This window comes from Trypanosoma grayi, assembly GCF_000691245.1.
Source record: "Trypanosoma grayi strain ANR4 Tgr_397_V1, whole genome shotgun sequence".
NCBI classification, from domain to species: domain Eukaryota; phylum Euglenozoa; class Kinetoplastea; order Trypanosomatida; family Trypanosomatidae; genus Trypanosoma; species Trypanosoma grayi.
Window position 1 is genome coordinate 1 of NW_008826016.1, and position 13,906 is coordinate 13,906.

Sequence of the window (13,906 nt, forward strand, 5' to 3'; positions counted from 1 at the left end):
ATATATATATATATATATATATATATATATATACATATACATGTGTGTGTGTGAGTGCGTAGGTTGGTGAGAGGCCGAGGTGGTATCGGCAAAGGGTCTCTTATGTGTGTCTGTGCGTGTATTGTTGGCAGCTCACACATGTCGCTGGTTTTTTTGTTTTTGATTGACTTCATACTTCTTGCTTTATCGCTATGAGTGCAAACTGTAAAGAGCCGCAGGGAAGGAAGACGACGACGACAAGAGAAAAGAACAACGAATAAGTAACTGCGCCTTTTTTCCCTCATTGCTATTCTCTTACTGTAGCTGAAGGAGGAGAGTACTCGTCACCACCTACACTTGCTTTTGCACACAAAGATACCGGTCACGAACTCTCATCATGACAGGACTTAAAGACGATGAAATCCGTGATTCACCGATGTGGACCCACATGAAGAAGGTCCTGCTGCAGGTTGTCCAGCAGCACCCGGGTAGCGCGCTGGATGCGATAGTCCCCGCCTCATTCACTGTGCAGACCGGGGGTGCCGTTCCGCCGCGCGCCACCACCATCTACGCCGACCACCGCCCGAAGGTGGTCAACACTGTTCCATGTGACGCGCTGGAGAACTTGCGTTGGGCGTCGAGCTTTGGCACTGCGCTAGCGCCTCCGAAACCGAAGCGCAAGCCGCTCGAGGAGGACGAGGAGCCACCGGTGGAGGATGAAGAGGAGGAGGAGGAGCTGCTGATCGGCGAGGTCAGTGACGTGGTGGCAGAGCAGGCTGTCTTCAACGCAGTCGGCGAGGGGCTGCCGTCGGAGGAGGCGTTCCGTCTCGTTGTTGGCATGAAGCAGCTGATCAAGTCGGAGCCGCTGGCGAGCGTGCGGTTCTGGGGCAAGATCTTCGGAAGCGGTGCGGACTACTACGTGGTGGAGACGAAGATCGACCCGAGCCGCCTGCCGGAAGAGGAGGAGGAAATCGCGGAGGACGAGGAGGAGGAAGGGATGCCCATCGACAACGTCGCCGACGTGCTTTACGCACACGGGGCGAAGATGCACGCCGACACCGCGGAGGAGCCGGCCGGAACTGGGCTCAACGAGTGGGTTTACTACACCGCGCTCACCGCGGACCCGACGAAGTGGACGCGGCTGCCAGACGTGACGCCGAACCAAATCATCGCCGCACGCTTCATCCGCCGAGGCTTCACGGGGGACCTGGAGAGCCCCGTCGACTCCCACCCGCGGTTCCCAGGCAAGGAGATGAATTATCTGCGGGCGCAGATCGCGCGCATCAGCTGTAACTGCCGAGTGGCACCGATTGACATGTTCACAACGGAGGGGGCAGTGCCGGAGGAGGAGGATGACGACGGCAACCCGCTGCCGCCTCCACCCACCGTGCCAGCGTACACCGCGTTGCCGCCGCTCAACCCACAGGAGGTGCCAGATGAAGAAGATAACGAGGCAATTGAGCCGGTAAAGTCGTGGTTCTATGGTTACCGTGATGACGAGCTACTCCAGGGAAAGTATTGGGTGCACATTGCACCAACACTGCTACTCACAGGCCGAAGCGTCGCAACCGAGTCAGATGCTGCACAGGAAGATATGCAAGATGATGGAGAAGGGAATGAGGCCGGTTTTGATCACTCGGAAAAGATCCACCCTTTTCTCTGTGAGGTGAGCCGCGACGAACCGTTAAGGTACACGTGCCATAGCCGTAGTCAGATACCTGCGTGGAGCTTTCGCAAGGCGTTCCATAATGAGAGCAGCAATACACGCACATATGTTGCCCGCTCCGGCCTCTGGCCTGGTGCCTTCACGTACGCAGTGACGGAGTCAGGTCAGCCTGGCAGTCAGTTCCAAAGTGTCTACATCGGCACAGGGCTCAAGAACCTTCAGGGCGTCAACTACGCGCCCAAATTGCCACCGCGGTGCCTCGTCGAATACCCCGAAGTCGAACTTCTGCTGCAGCGCGATGGAACGGTAGACGACGAGCTGGAATACGCACCGCCCCCGCCAAGGCCGGAGGGCACTGATGATGAGGAGGATATGGAAGAAGATTAGAGGATGAGAGAGGAGGCGCAAGGGGGTCCCAAATGGTCTGCCCAGCCCGCCTTTTTGAGTGGTGATGTTTCATTTTACTCTCGATGTCTATAGCCACTGAAAGAAGACGACAATAGAGTGAGGGAATGCAAGGAACAGCTGCACACTGAAGACGGTGCAGATTCTGATGTTTTGAGCCCGTACTCTTTTGAAAACACGCACGCACACCCACACACAACAGACAGATGTGTGGTGCAGCGGTGTAATGCTGTTGGCAGCATTTTTTTGTCGTTGACTATTGCTGGACCCATCGTATGGCGTGCCTCTCTCTATTTCTCCCTCTTTCTTTCTCTCCCCCCCTCTCTCTTTTCCATTCTCCCTTTTCTCATCACAATTAGGCACCATTGAGTTGCTGTAGCAGGAGTCTGTCTGTGACACAGATTCATTAATTTCCCAAGAGAGTAACACGTGGCATCGACAGAGTTGACAATATCAATAGTGGATAAAAAGGCCGCAATGCACCCAACGTGTGATCTCCCGCTTAACCGCTCCCTCCCCCTTGTGTGTATTTGTTCACTCTGCAGCTTCCTCTGCGGTGTTGGCATTGGGGCAAATGATTTGAGTGCCAACTTTGCCATGGTAGTGGGGAGCGGATCACTTAACATGCGCCAGGCAATCATCTACTGCACCGTGTTCGAGCTTCTCGGAGCCGCCTTCATGGGCGGGCGCGTCAGCGACACCATTCGCCGCGGCATCGTCGATCCTGCCTTGTTTGCCATCGATCGCGACATGGTGCTGATCGGCATGACATGCGCAAGCTTCTCAGCGGCGATCTGGCTGTACCTCTCGACTGTGTTTGGGCTGCCGGTGTCGATCACCCACACGGTGGTCGGGTCCATCCTCGGCTTCGCCCTCTTCTCCAGTGGGTCCTTCGAGTACGTGCAGGCACGTGGTGTGGTGAAGATTGTGCTGTCCTGGCTTCTGGCCCCCATCGCGGCTGGCGCTGTGACGGCAGGCATATTTTACTTGATGCGTAAGCGCATCTTGAAGGTAAAAGGCAAATCATTTGAATACGCACTGCGTTCCCTGCCATACTGTCTTGGTTTCTCTCTGCTTATCGACCTGATGTTTATCGTGATTGAAAAGCCGCCGATTCTCTCCGTGACAATCGCGAGGGCCTTACCCCTGTGGGCGCAGTATCTCATACTGCTCGCACTCATTGTGCTGGCGTCTTGCACCGCGTCCTCTGTCGTTTTCCCACGGCTTGCGGAGGAGGCGTGGGAGCAGACTTCTTTTGTGTGGGAGGCAGATGTGCTCCGCACTGAAGCAGAGGAAGTGCTGCCGTCTACTGCTGCTGCTGCTGCTGCTGGTGCAGACATTACCGACTCTGCCGTCTCCGTCGAGGAACCCTCGCGGCCCTCCTTCTTTGTAGGCTCCGTCGACACGTCTTCTTCCGACAGCGACTCTGAACGGCCTCAAGATGTGCGAATGCAGCAAAATATCTCGGCCCTGCTGCAAGAAACGAGTAGCTTTCTCTTGTCGTCAGTAGAAGCACCTGAACTGAAGTTGCTTCCGCAGCAATCCGTGCGGCCAGCACCAAAGACGCGCCGCTCGACGTTACCCGGCCCCCACCGCGAGGCGGAAGAGATGCACGCCCTCGCGATGGTGCCCGCCCTCCCAACGTACGGCACGCCGTCGACAGACGCTGAGGGGGGAGAGGAGTCGACATCCGCCATGTCACCGCTCTCGGTGAACGCAGATGATGAGTTCGCTGAGCGTGACTGGGGTCTCAACCACCCAATGCAGCCGATACGCTTTGGCGGGATGCTTATTAAACCGTTTAACCCACGCGCGGAGTACCTCTATACGTCCCTGCAGGTTGTCGCAGGCAGCATGTCGAGCTTCGTCCACGGCGCCGTTGCCGGTGCAAACGCAACGGCGGCCTTCGTCATTTTGTACGAAACCTTCACGGTCTCAGAGCTCAACGAGAGAAGCTTCGACAGCGCGTGGGCGGTGCTGCCGGCAATGCTCGGTATTGCCATCGGCATGTTTTCCCTAGGCTCACGACTGATGAAGACAGTCGGGGTGGAGTTGGTCACCGTCACACCGGCGCGTGGGTGGTGCATGCAGGTGGGCGGCACGCTTGTGACCATGGTGCTCACCGGTATCGGCATCCCTGTGTCGCTGTCGCAGTCGCAGGTGGGCGCCGCAATCGGCTGCGGCGTCCTTGACGCGCGGGCCAAAGGCGTGGCGTGGGGTATCGTCGCGAAGATTATCGGGGGCTGGGTCGTGACGCTCGCGATTAGTGCCGTCACGACGGGTGCTTCCATGTGGTTGCTGGCTTTCTTTTACTGCATGTAAGAGGTTGGAAATGTTTCTCTCCGTGTTCTTTTTTTTTTTCTTTAGGGGAGGGGGTTGTTTCTTCCTTCTGCGCATGTGGGGGAGCGCAGCTGTGAACGGAAACGGGAAGAGATATGGATGAGCCCAATGAGGCCTGTGTTGCGCGTACTGTAGGCAAATAGCCGTAAGGTGTATTTCTTGTGTGGCCGAGTCGCCGGGACGGAGAGCGAGGGGGAATGATCCACATTGACCTCCGCATGGGTACGCCCATCGTCACTTGAAGAGAGAGAGATATATGTCTGTGTGTGCCCATGTATGTGTATATCTGGCGCCCAGAACAAAGACCATGTGTTTCACTGCTGCGTAACCATGCCAGTGTAATTGCTTTCTTTTTCGTTATTTCCTTTCATATCTCGTTTTTTTCTTTCCTTTCCTATTTTCCTCCTTCATACCTCCCCTCCTCGTTCTCAGCCTGCTCTCCCCCTCTGCCATCAGGCCGCGGGCGTGCTGGGAAAAGAAGGAAGCAGGAGCTCGGCAACACGCCGCAACTCGGTGACGAGGCGTTATTCTGCCGTGACACGTGGGTGTGCTGCCTGTACCCCCGCACAACCGCCACCACGGGCATGAGGCTGACTCCCCTCCGCCAGGTGGCAGCGAACAGGCACGGCGCGGCTTCTGTTGGCAGCGGACCGCGAACACGGCTACCGTTTCTGCGCAAAGTTGTGCGGGATGCGCTGCGGGGACCAAACACACACAACAACGCGGCGCCGTTCAAGCGGTATCCCCTGCCCAGCCCGGGCGAGGAAGGGGGGCGTGCCAGTGTGGTGCTCTACAAGGACCCACAGTGCATTGTCGTGAACGACGCCTATCCCAAGTCGCGGATGCACTGCCTCATTCTGCCGCTGGATCTCTCGCTTGAGTCGCTCAATTCGCTGCGCGCGGCGCACGTGCCGCTCCTGCACCACATGATGGGCGTGGCGGAGCGGTACGTGCTGTTCTTGCGGACAGGCGTGGCGGAGAAGAAGTACGCGTCGCTGGCGTTCGCCACTGGCTTTCACGCGCTGCCGTCGCTGCCGCAACTGCACATGCACCTCATTTCTCTAGACTTCGACAGCCCCTGCCTGAAGTCGAAGAAGCACTACAACACCTTCGCCACACCCTTCTTTCTTCCGGCGGACCGCGTGGTGGAGGACTTGGAGCGCAATGACTGCGTCACGCTCAACCGCGACGTGGCGGCGCTGAAGAGCATGGAGGAGCAGGCGCCGTGCTGTATGTGGTGCAACAAGAGCGAGGCGGGAATGCCGCAACTAAAGGCACACCTCCTTCGGTGCCCTAAGAGTGGTGCGTTTATAAAGCCGGTAGACTCGGCGTAGGTGGGGCGCGTATTTCCACGGAGAGCGAAGAAGTGTGAGTGTGTATGTGTGCGTGTGTGGGCGACGCTTCGCACTCCGTCACAAAGAAGGTGTTGCCCTGAGAGGCCGCTGCTGCTGTGTAGGCTGTGCGTTCTACCCACTGCTATTTTTCGCTCATACACATCCTTCTTTCTCGCTCTGTTTCTTTGCGCTCGCCGCAGTGTAAGCAGGAAGAGGGGGAGGGCGTGTGCGTTCACTTTTCCCCTTTTTTTTTGTTTCGCGCCTCTTAGATCCCGCGTATGCGGCCGCAGAGTTCGGTGTTCCGCCACCGCGCGCGTGCGCACGAGGAGGCGGAGGGCAGCCGCGCCGCAGCGGGCGCCATCAGCGAGGCGACGGAGGAGGAGAACGACGAGTTGATGCGGGCGCTCCTCAGCGATGTGCGCGTGGTGAAGCGCAACTTCACCGCGATGGGGGCTGAGGTGCGGCGGCAGAACGTGCTGTTGGACGGCCTCGAGCGCGTGTTCGGGCGCACGCGCGCGCAGCTTGGACGGACGCTGCGGCAGTTGGACGTGACGGGCGTGACGAGCGTGAAGCACATGTGGGTGCTGTTCGTGTTCGCCATTGTTGTCTTCATGCTGATCTACATCATGTTGAAGTTCCGCTGACGCAGCAGTAGAGGGGCGTTTCTTTTTCCGGCGGTGGCTGCCGCCACTGCCGCTGCCGCCGCTGTTGNTGTTGCTGTGGGGCACCTGACGACACACAGTAACGGCGTTGCAGTCAACACTGTTTGGCTCCCTGAGATCAGTTATTTTCAGTGCTTTGGGGTGCTGCTTGCTTTGTTCTGCTCGGCGTCATTCACCCTCCCTCTGTTTCTTTGTGGTGCAAGGGAAGAGAGAAGTTAATAAAGAAAAGAAAGGAAAAGAGAAGAGAAGGGCTAGCGGTATCGACACCCACAGCCACAGCCGTCACAAAGGAGCATCAGTAGCAGCACCGGAAGAGAAGCCGAGGGCCGACGAGGGACAGTAGCGTCAGTTCCCCTGCAGGTCCGAGGAGGCGTGGTTAGACAGGCAGCGCGGCACACGAGGCGGACGCTGGAGGCAACAGAGCACTTTGATACTCAGCAGCTGAAGCAACACCAATAACAACTTCAACAACAACAACAACAACAAGAACAAAAACCAAAACGAAAACGCTAAAAACAACAACAACAACAATATCAATAACAATATCAACAACAATATCAACAACAACATCAATAACACCAACAACAATATCAATAACAACAACAACAATTCCGAACGGAACAAAAATACAACAGGGATCCAATTATATTTCACCATGGCTTCACGTTGGTCCATCCAGTATGGAGCGTTCATGTGGAAGATCGGGCTGCAGCGCATGAGGGCGCCTGGAACGACGCTTGCAGAGTTGCTGCTCCCGTGCTTCTTCACGCTGCTCCTTTCGGTGGGCTACTGGTACTCCACCACAACCAGCGTGCCGGCTACAAACTACGCCACTACGCCACCGACAAACCTCTCAACGCTCTTACCAGCGTTCTTCTGCCAGAACGTGTCGAGTCCGCACCCGTTCGGCCACCGCCTGCCGGTTAGGCCGTGCCCGCCGGTGGGGGATGCCACCGCGTGCTTCCCGTTCGTGCGTGGCGGCGCGCTCTGCACGAGTAACCATACTCTTCTGGCAAATGTTATGTTTGGTGTGTACTACGCGAAGGGTTCCGTTGTGGTGCCGACGCTCGACGCGTACCTGGCGTTGTCGGCCTTTGCGACGTACGAGTCGCAGCGCATCAATCCCACTTTCTTCGGTCGCTCAGGGCGCGCGAGCCTCTCGCACTACGGCCGCCTGCTGCTCGTTAACGCGGACGGCAACACCGCCATCGCCGCGGAGTTTGCTGAGTTTTGCGCTAACGTCAGTGCCCTCTGCGAGGAGGTGGTGTACACAGATCGCTACTTCACTTCGGTGGACGCGGCGCAGAGTTTTGCGCGTGAGAACGACGGAACAGTGTGGGCCATTGTGGAGTTGCCCAGCCCTTCCCGTGCAGCCGCAGCAGTGGAGAAGGAAGGGGAGGTCTTTACCATCAGCATGAACTACACCGCAACGCCGTGGACGTTTGACTCCAGTCTCCCATTCAGCAAAGGCCTTGGGGACAATACTTACATGCTGTACGTGACGAGCGGATTCCTGACGCTGCAGAACGCAGTACAGCAGTTCTACGCGCGACGCCGCATCAACCACGACACCGCGGCTGCCGTTTCAATGAGAGACGCAAACGCCTCCGGGATATTTCAGTACGCCAGTCTTTATGGACCTTCGCTTGTGCCAATGCCCGCTGCGCCGTACAGTAACAACAGCTTCTACTCGAAATGGGCGTACTTCATGCCGCTCGTGGCAATGCTCGCTGCTCTCTTTCCCGTCGCGAAACTTGTGAGCTCTATTGTCGAGGAGAAGTCGATGCGAATTCGGGAGTCAATGCACATTATGGGTCTCCGCTGGTCGTGCATGGCCCTTGGGTGGTACACCTCCGCCCTTCTCACCGACGTTGTCGCCTCGCTTCTCGTGGCCATGATGTTCCGCATCAGCTTCTTCCACTACGTGAACTACGGGGTGTTGTTCTTCCTCTACTTCAGTTTCATGCAGCAGAACAGCGCCCTCAGTCTCTTCCTGAGTACCTTCTTTAATAACCCACGTGCTGCTGGAGCGGTGGCGGCATTAACAATATTTCTCTGCAGCATACCATTCTATTCCTTCCCTGAGGGAATGAGCACAGCGCGACTCATTTCGGTGAGTATCATCCCGTGTGTGGCTTACTCCGAGGCCTTCAACCGGCTCGTCACAAGTGCCTCTTTCGACCACTCATTCTCATGGGCGGATGTGCGCGAGGGCGAGTATTCTGTGGCAGTGGCGATTGGTATGATGTGGGCGTCGACGGGTCTGATGCTGTGCCTGTGGGCATACCTGGATCAAGTGGTACCGTCCTCGATTGGCCGCCGCCGCCATCCGCTCTTCTTCCTTGCACCGCTGCGCCGTTTGTTCTCCTTCTGCTGTTGCTGTTGCAGCGACGACAGCGGGGAGAGAAAGTCAAAGCGAACGGTGGGGAACACCACTGATGAAGACTTTGCGTCCGCCCCCATGGATGCACTACCACAGCGACGTTCACGGCCTTCAGACGACGACATAATCAACAATAAACGCTTTGTCGCGGTGTTCCGCAACCTGTGGAAGGTGTACTACACCGGAGGTGTGATTGGGTGGATTTACCACTTCATCACAGGAATCCGTCGTGACGGGGATCGCTGCGTGGCAGTACGTGGAGTTTCCTTCGAGCTGGAGTTGGGACAAGTGAACGTGCTGCTAGGGCCCAACGGCTCTGGTAAGTCAACCGTGATGGGCATCGCCACCGGCATGGTGAAGCCGACGAGGGGTGATGTGTACATTTGCAGTCACGACGCGGCACACCACCTCTCACGGTGCCAGAGGCACATTGGTTACTGTCCGCAGACAGACATTGTGTGGGGGAGGCTGACGGTGGAGCAGCACCTGACGTTCTATGCCCGCATGAAGAGCGGCGACGCTTGGGATGTGCAGAAACAGGTGAACAACATCATTGCCGCTCTGCAGCTGGAGGAGAAACGGCACAGCAGCGCGGGGAGCCTCTCGGGTGGGCAGCGTCGTCGTCTTTGCGTCGGCATCGCGCTGGTTGGGCAGCCGGAGGTGCTGTTTCTTGACGAGCCAACAGCCGGAATGGATCTGCGGGGCCGCAAGGCTGTCTACGATGCGCTGCAAAGCGGCCGCAACACACGCACGGTGATGATATCGACGCATCTGCTGGATGAGGCGGACCGCGTGGGCGATCGCATCCTGCTGATGCAAGACGGCGTGCTGCGCGGCGCGGGTTCATCGCTGTTTCTCAAGTCCAAGACGGGCGCCGGCTACATCGTCACGTGTGTTGTGGACTCGTGCCTCTCCGAGATGGAGGAGAGCGTCTGCATCAGCCGCCTCACGGAGTTCGTTCGCACCAAGGCATTCCCTGGCCACTGCCCTGGCACCCCCAGAGAGGTACAGCCGATCCCACCGCAGTGCAAGCTGCTTGGTATCGAGCGCCGCGGCCGCGAGATATCGTTCCGCTTCCCCCTCTCGCTGCTTTCGTCGGCGGGTGCCACCATCATTCGCGAGCTCGAGGCGAGGCGGGGTGAGCTGCGGCTGCACAGTATCGGTCTGAGCCTCACAACATTGCAGGATGTGCTTGATTCCCTAACGGAGCGGAAACAGGAGTCCTCTCAGACTTCAGCATCGTGCCAACCGGAAGCAGCAGCAGCAGTAGCCGAGGGAACAGAGACAGGGAAATCAAGGAAGGGTAGCGACAACGAACTGTGCAGGGGGCGAGACGCGGAGCAGGGGATTTCGATCCAGATCGCAGGTAATGAAGTACAGGAGTCGCTTCTTGGTGCGGCGGTCGACGGCGAGAAAGCTTCGTACGACAACAGCACCTTTGACAACTATGGCGTTGACTGGGATATGATGACAGAACCCTATGACCAAAAGGCACATTACTCGCATCGTGCGGTGTCTTTCGCCACGCACTTTGCAGCTCTCTTCATGAAGCGTGTGCACTGCGCCAAGCGTGACGTCCGCCTTCTCGTGTTTCAGGTTCTGCTGCCGATTGTGTTCCTCAGCGTTGCTCTCCTCATTGATCTTGTCAACCCGCCGTCGCAGCCTGCTGTCACACTGGACGCATCGCTTTACAACAGCTACAACACACCGCCCTTCTCAGAGGTCACGTGGACGAGATCCGACACACTCCCCGACGTGTTTGGCGTTGACGGCCAGAACCTGTCTGCAGTATTTGGACCGTACTACACACCTCTGAGGGTCGCGTGTAACGGGGCAAAGTGCAGCATCCCGCTCTCTGGTGCGATGATCTCGGACGTGATGAACCATTCCGCCACCCGCCACATTGCACTGTCGTTAACGAGTGAGGAGGGCAAGGTGGGTGTGCCGGTTTCTGTCATCATGCACAACGTCTCGGCCCCACACGCGGCACCGCAGGCATTGAACGCACTGTACAATGTTGTCAACAACCAGCTGTTTGGCAAGGGAACTACAATGACGGCGCGGAACGAACCCATGCGCATGGGACCGCACGAGGAAAAGATGGTAGGGGCGCTTCGCCGCGTTATTTGTGGCATTTTCATCCTTCTGCCGTTTACGTTCATACCGAGCAACACGGTCAGTTTCATGGTTCGAGAGAACCAGAGCGGTTCCCGCCATCTCCAATGGCTTGCCGGTGCCAACGTGTTTGCCTTCTGGCTGAGCTCGATGCTGTTTGACTTCCTCTGCTTCCTTGTGACAGAGGCGCTCGCAATGTCAATTTTCGTTATCTTTAAGAGGACGGAGTTTGTTGGCGATTCTCAAACAGTGGGCGCAACGCTCGCGCTCTTCTCGATGTTCGGGCTGAGCTCCATTCCATTTAGCTACGTCATCAGCTTCTTCTTCGACTCCCCATTTGTCGCGCAGAACGTTGTGCTCATTGCGAACTTCGTTCTTGGATTCCTGTGGGTAATGGGCGAGCAGATCATTGGCGGGATTGATGGGCTGGAAAACTTTATGCTGTACACGACGTACATTCTGCGCGCCATTCCGTCCGTTTCCTTCGGTGAGGGAATGTTCACGCTGTCTGGCGTGGAGCTGGGCAACCTGATGATGCCAGACCGGCCGCGGCCAAACCTCTTCGACCTGCTGGAGTTCGTGGACGGCAAGTTCAAGGGCGGCATCGGGACCGGGCTCATCTACATGTCGTGCACCTTCGCCGTCTCGCTGCTCGTCCTCGTGTTGCTGGAGGTCGCGCGTGTGCAGCGACTGACGTGGGTGTTTGCTCGCTTTTCGTGCCGCTGCTGCAGTGGCGGGCGACGTTGCGACTCACGTGGCCACGCCGCTCTTGGCGACGACGACGACAGCAACGCCAGCGTTGACGAGTCTGTCGTGCGCGAGGTGGTGGAGGTGTGCAGGGAGGAGGGCGGTCGCCCGGAGGACTGCATTGCGCTGCAGCACGTCACGAAGCGCTACCGCGGCAGCAACCGCCCCGCCATCAGTGACTTGTCGCTCGGCGTGCAAAAGGGTGAGATCATGGGTCTGCTGGGCCTCAACGGCGCTGGCAAGACTACAACGGTCGGCGTTCTCACAGGCGAGGTGGTGCCGACGTCGGGGTCGGCGTTCATCAACCACTACTCTGTGCTACGCTCCGCCTCTCGCAGCTACGTCGGCTACTGCCCGCAGAAGGATGCCTTGCTCGACAAGCTGTCGCCCTACGAACACCTCATGTTGTACGCCGCCCTGCGCGGCGCCAGCGATGCGTGTCTGCAGTGCGAAATCCCGCGGCTGCTGGCTGCGCTGGGCCTCGCGCCGGTGCAGCACTGCCCCGCCTATTCGCTGAGTGGTGGAAACAAGCGGCGCCTGTCGCTCGCTATCGCCCTCGTCGGCGGCACCACCAGTGTGCTGCTGGACGAGCCGACCGCCGGCATGGACGCAAACGCGCGGCGGCAGACGTGTGCGGTGGTGAAGCGGTTGACGAAGTCGAAGTCCGTCATTCTCACGACACACCTGCTGGACGAGACGGAAGCGCTCGCTGACCGCGTGGCATTCATCGCAAAGGGGCGGCTCCGCTGCGTCGGCACGCCGCAGGAACTCAAGTCGCGCTTCACCGACGACGCTGTATACACGGTGCGTGTCGTATTCGCCGGCGAGAGCGACCTCCTTCAATCGAAGAGCAACATCACGCAGTCTCTCTGTGGGTGCTTTGTCTCGGGCGAGGATGCGGATCAGCAGGAGTGTGTCGTGGAGAGTGTGGTGGGCCGCACTGTCACACTTTTGGTGCGGCACAGCCTCACTCGTATCTGCAGCATCGCAGCGGCGATACGTGAGGGGCAGGCGAGTGACCTTCCACCGGTGGTTCAGGTCAGCGCCACCCAGCCAACACTGGAGGACATTCTGCTGCGCGACTAAATGTACCGCAGTTCGTGTTGATGCTGGTGGTGTTATTTTTATTTTTATTTTTATTTTTATTTTTAGCATGCGGAGCGGGTCTGAAAGGGAAAAAAAAACTTTTTGGGTTGATATAAGAAAGAAGAAGACGATATATCCATATGCCACTGACTCCGAAGCGGCATTTTTCTTTCTCTCTGTGTGTGTGTGTGTGTTATGGAAAGCTAAATGGTAAACAAAAAGGCCCTAAGGGCCAAACAGGAAAAGAAGGGAGGGAGGGGGGAAAAGAGACCGTAACAGATATGAATCAACTTGAGCTGAGCTAGCTGCCGTATGCCAATGAAAGGAACAGGAAACAACCAAAACGAGACAAGTGGTGTAAATGTAGCGGTTTGAAAAAAAAAAAGACCAGTACTGCATTTTACTCACCGGGTGTTCCAGGCTGATAGGAAGCTATTTTTTTTTTCGTTATGTTTCAATATTTCATTTCGATACCACTACGGAATGAGTTCATTGCGATAGATATTGACTAGCAAGGTGTGAAATACCGGCGCTGGCGCAATGATCGTCCCGCTCCGTGGGTGGGTGAGGGAAAGGGGAATGGGAAAATGAAGATAAATGGGAGCGGGACAGGCAGCCGAGGGCACACTGCGCTGACCCACGTTACAAATCTGTGTCTACCCTCCTTCAGTTGCACCTGATCTTACTCCTTGTTCTGTTGCTTCTCTCTTTTCTACCGATCACTTCTCCTGGCCTTTTTTCGTTTGCTCTTCCTCTTCCTCCTCACTCTTCCTGTGTAGCAGTCCAATACCCTTTGTGCAGCGTAGAACCCATACTCCTCGCCAGTGCTCTGTCCCTTCTGCTCTGTGTCTAGACGCTCTCGTCCGTTGACGCGTCTTCTCTTGTGATTCTCCTTTGGCGCCGTGCGCGCGGCGTCCCCGCCGCCGCTCTACCCCTTTCTTACCCTGTACGTGCACACACACATACACATATACGCAAACAAAAAAAAAATCACCTTTCTCCAAACAAAGCCTTTACCTGCTGTGGACCATGAGCAAATGGGACGCGTTTGCAAGCCCTAAAGTTACTGTGGGCTACGCGGCCCCAACGATTCCACCTGAAGTCATTCACGCCTCGTCGCGGCCATCCCCGCGGAAACGGCGGTATGTGGCTCCAAACAACGACGCACCTGTTGATGATATGCAGCCGA

At 57.1% G+C, this 13,906-nt stretch overlaps 5 protein-coding genes across 5 annotated transcripts; all 5 read left to right on the plus strand.

The window, feature by feature from the left end:
• Positions 1-376: 376 nt before the first annotated feature.
• On the plus strand, positions 377-2,032 carry DQ04_03971000 (flagellar radial spoke protein-like; the record flags this gene model as incomplete). Its single annotated transcript, XM_009313234.1, has 1 exon — positions 377-2,032. One exon carries the CDS (start codon positions 377-379, stop codon positions 2,030-2,032), a length of 1,656 nt encoding a protein of 551 aa, XP_009311509.1.
• Positions 2,033-2,527: 495 nt separating this feature from the next.
• Positions 2,528-4,372, plus strand: DQ04_03971010 (putative phosphate transporter; the record flags this gene model as incomplete). Its single annotated transcript, XM_009313235.1, has 1 exon — positions 2,528-4,372. One exon carries the CDS (start codon positions 2,528-2,530, stop codon positions 4,370-4,372), a length of 1,845 nt encoding a protein of 614 aa, XP_009311510.1.
• Positions 4,373-4,974: 602 nt separating this feature from the next.
• Positions 4,975-5,724, plus strand: DQ04_03971020 (aprataxin; the record flags this gene model as incomplete). The annotated part of the gene is made up of 1 exon (XM_009313236.1): positions 4,975-5,724. One exon carries the CDS (start codon positions 4,975-4,977, stop codon positions 5,722-5,724), a length of 750 nt encoding a protein of 249 aa, XP_009311511.1.
• A 278-nt stretch (positions 5,725-6,002) lies between these two features.
• Positions 6,003-6,368, plus strand: DQ04_03971030 (Golgi vesicular membrane trafficking protein; the record flags this gene model as incomplete). The annotated part of the gene is made up of 1 exon (XM_009313237.1): positions 6,003-6,368. The coding sequence occupies one exon, from the start codon at positions 6,003-6,005 to the stop codon at positions 6,366-6,368; it is 366 nt and encodes a 121-aa protein (XP_009311512.1).
• Positions 6,369-7,041: 673 nt separating this feature from the next.
• DQ04_03971040 (ABC transporter) lies at positions 7,042-12,717 on the plus strand (the record flags this gene model as incomplete). Its single annotated transcript, XM_009313238.1, has 1 exon — positions 7,042-12,717. One exon carries the CDS (start codon positions 7,042-7,044, stop codon positions 12,715-12,717), a length of 5,676 nt encoding a protein of 1,891 aa, XP_009311513.1.
• Between the last annotated feature and the right edge of the window lie 1,189 nt (positions 12,718-13,906).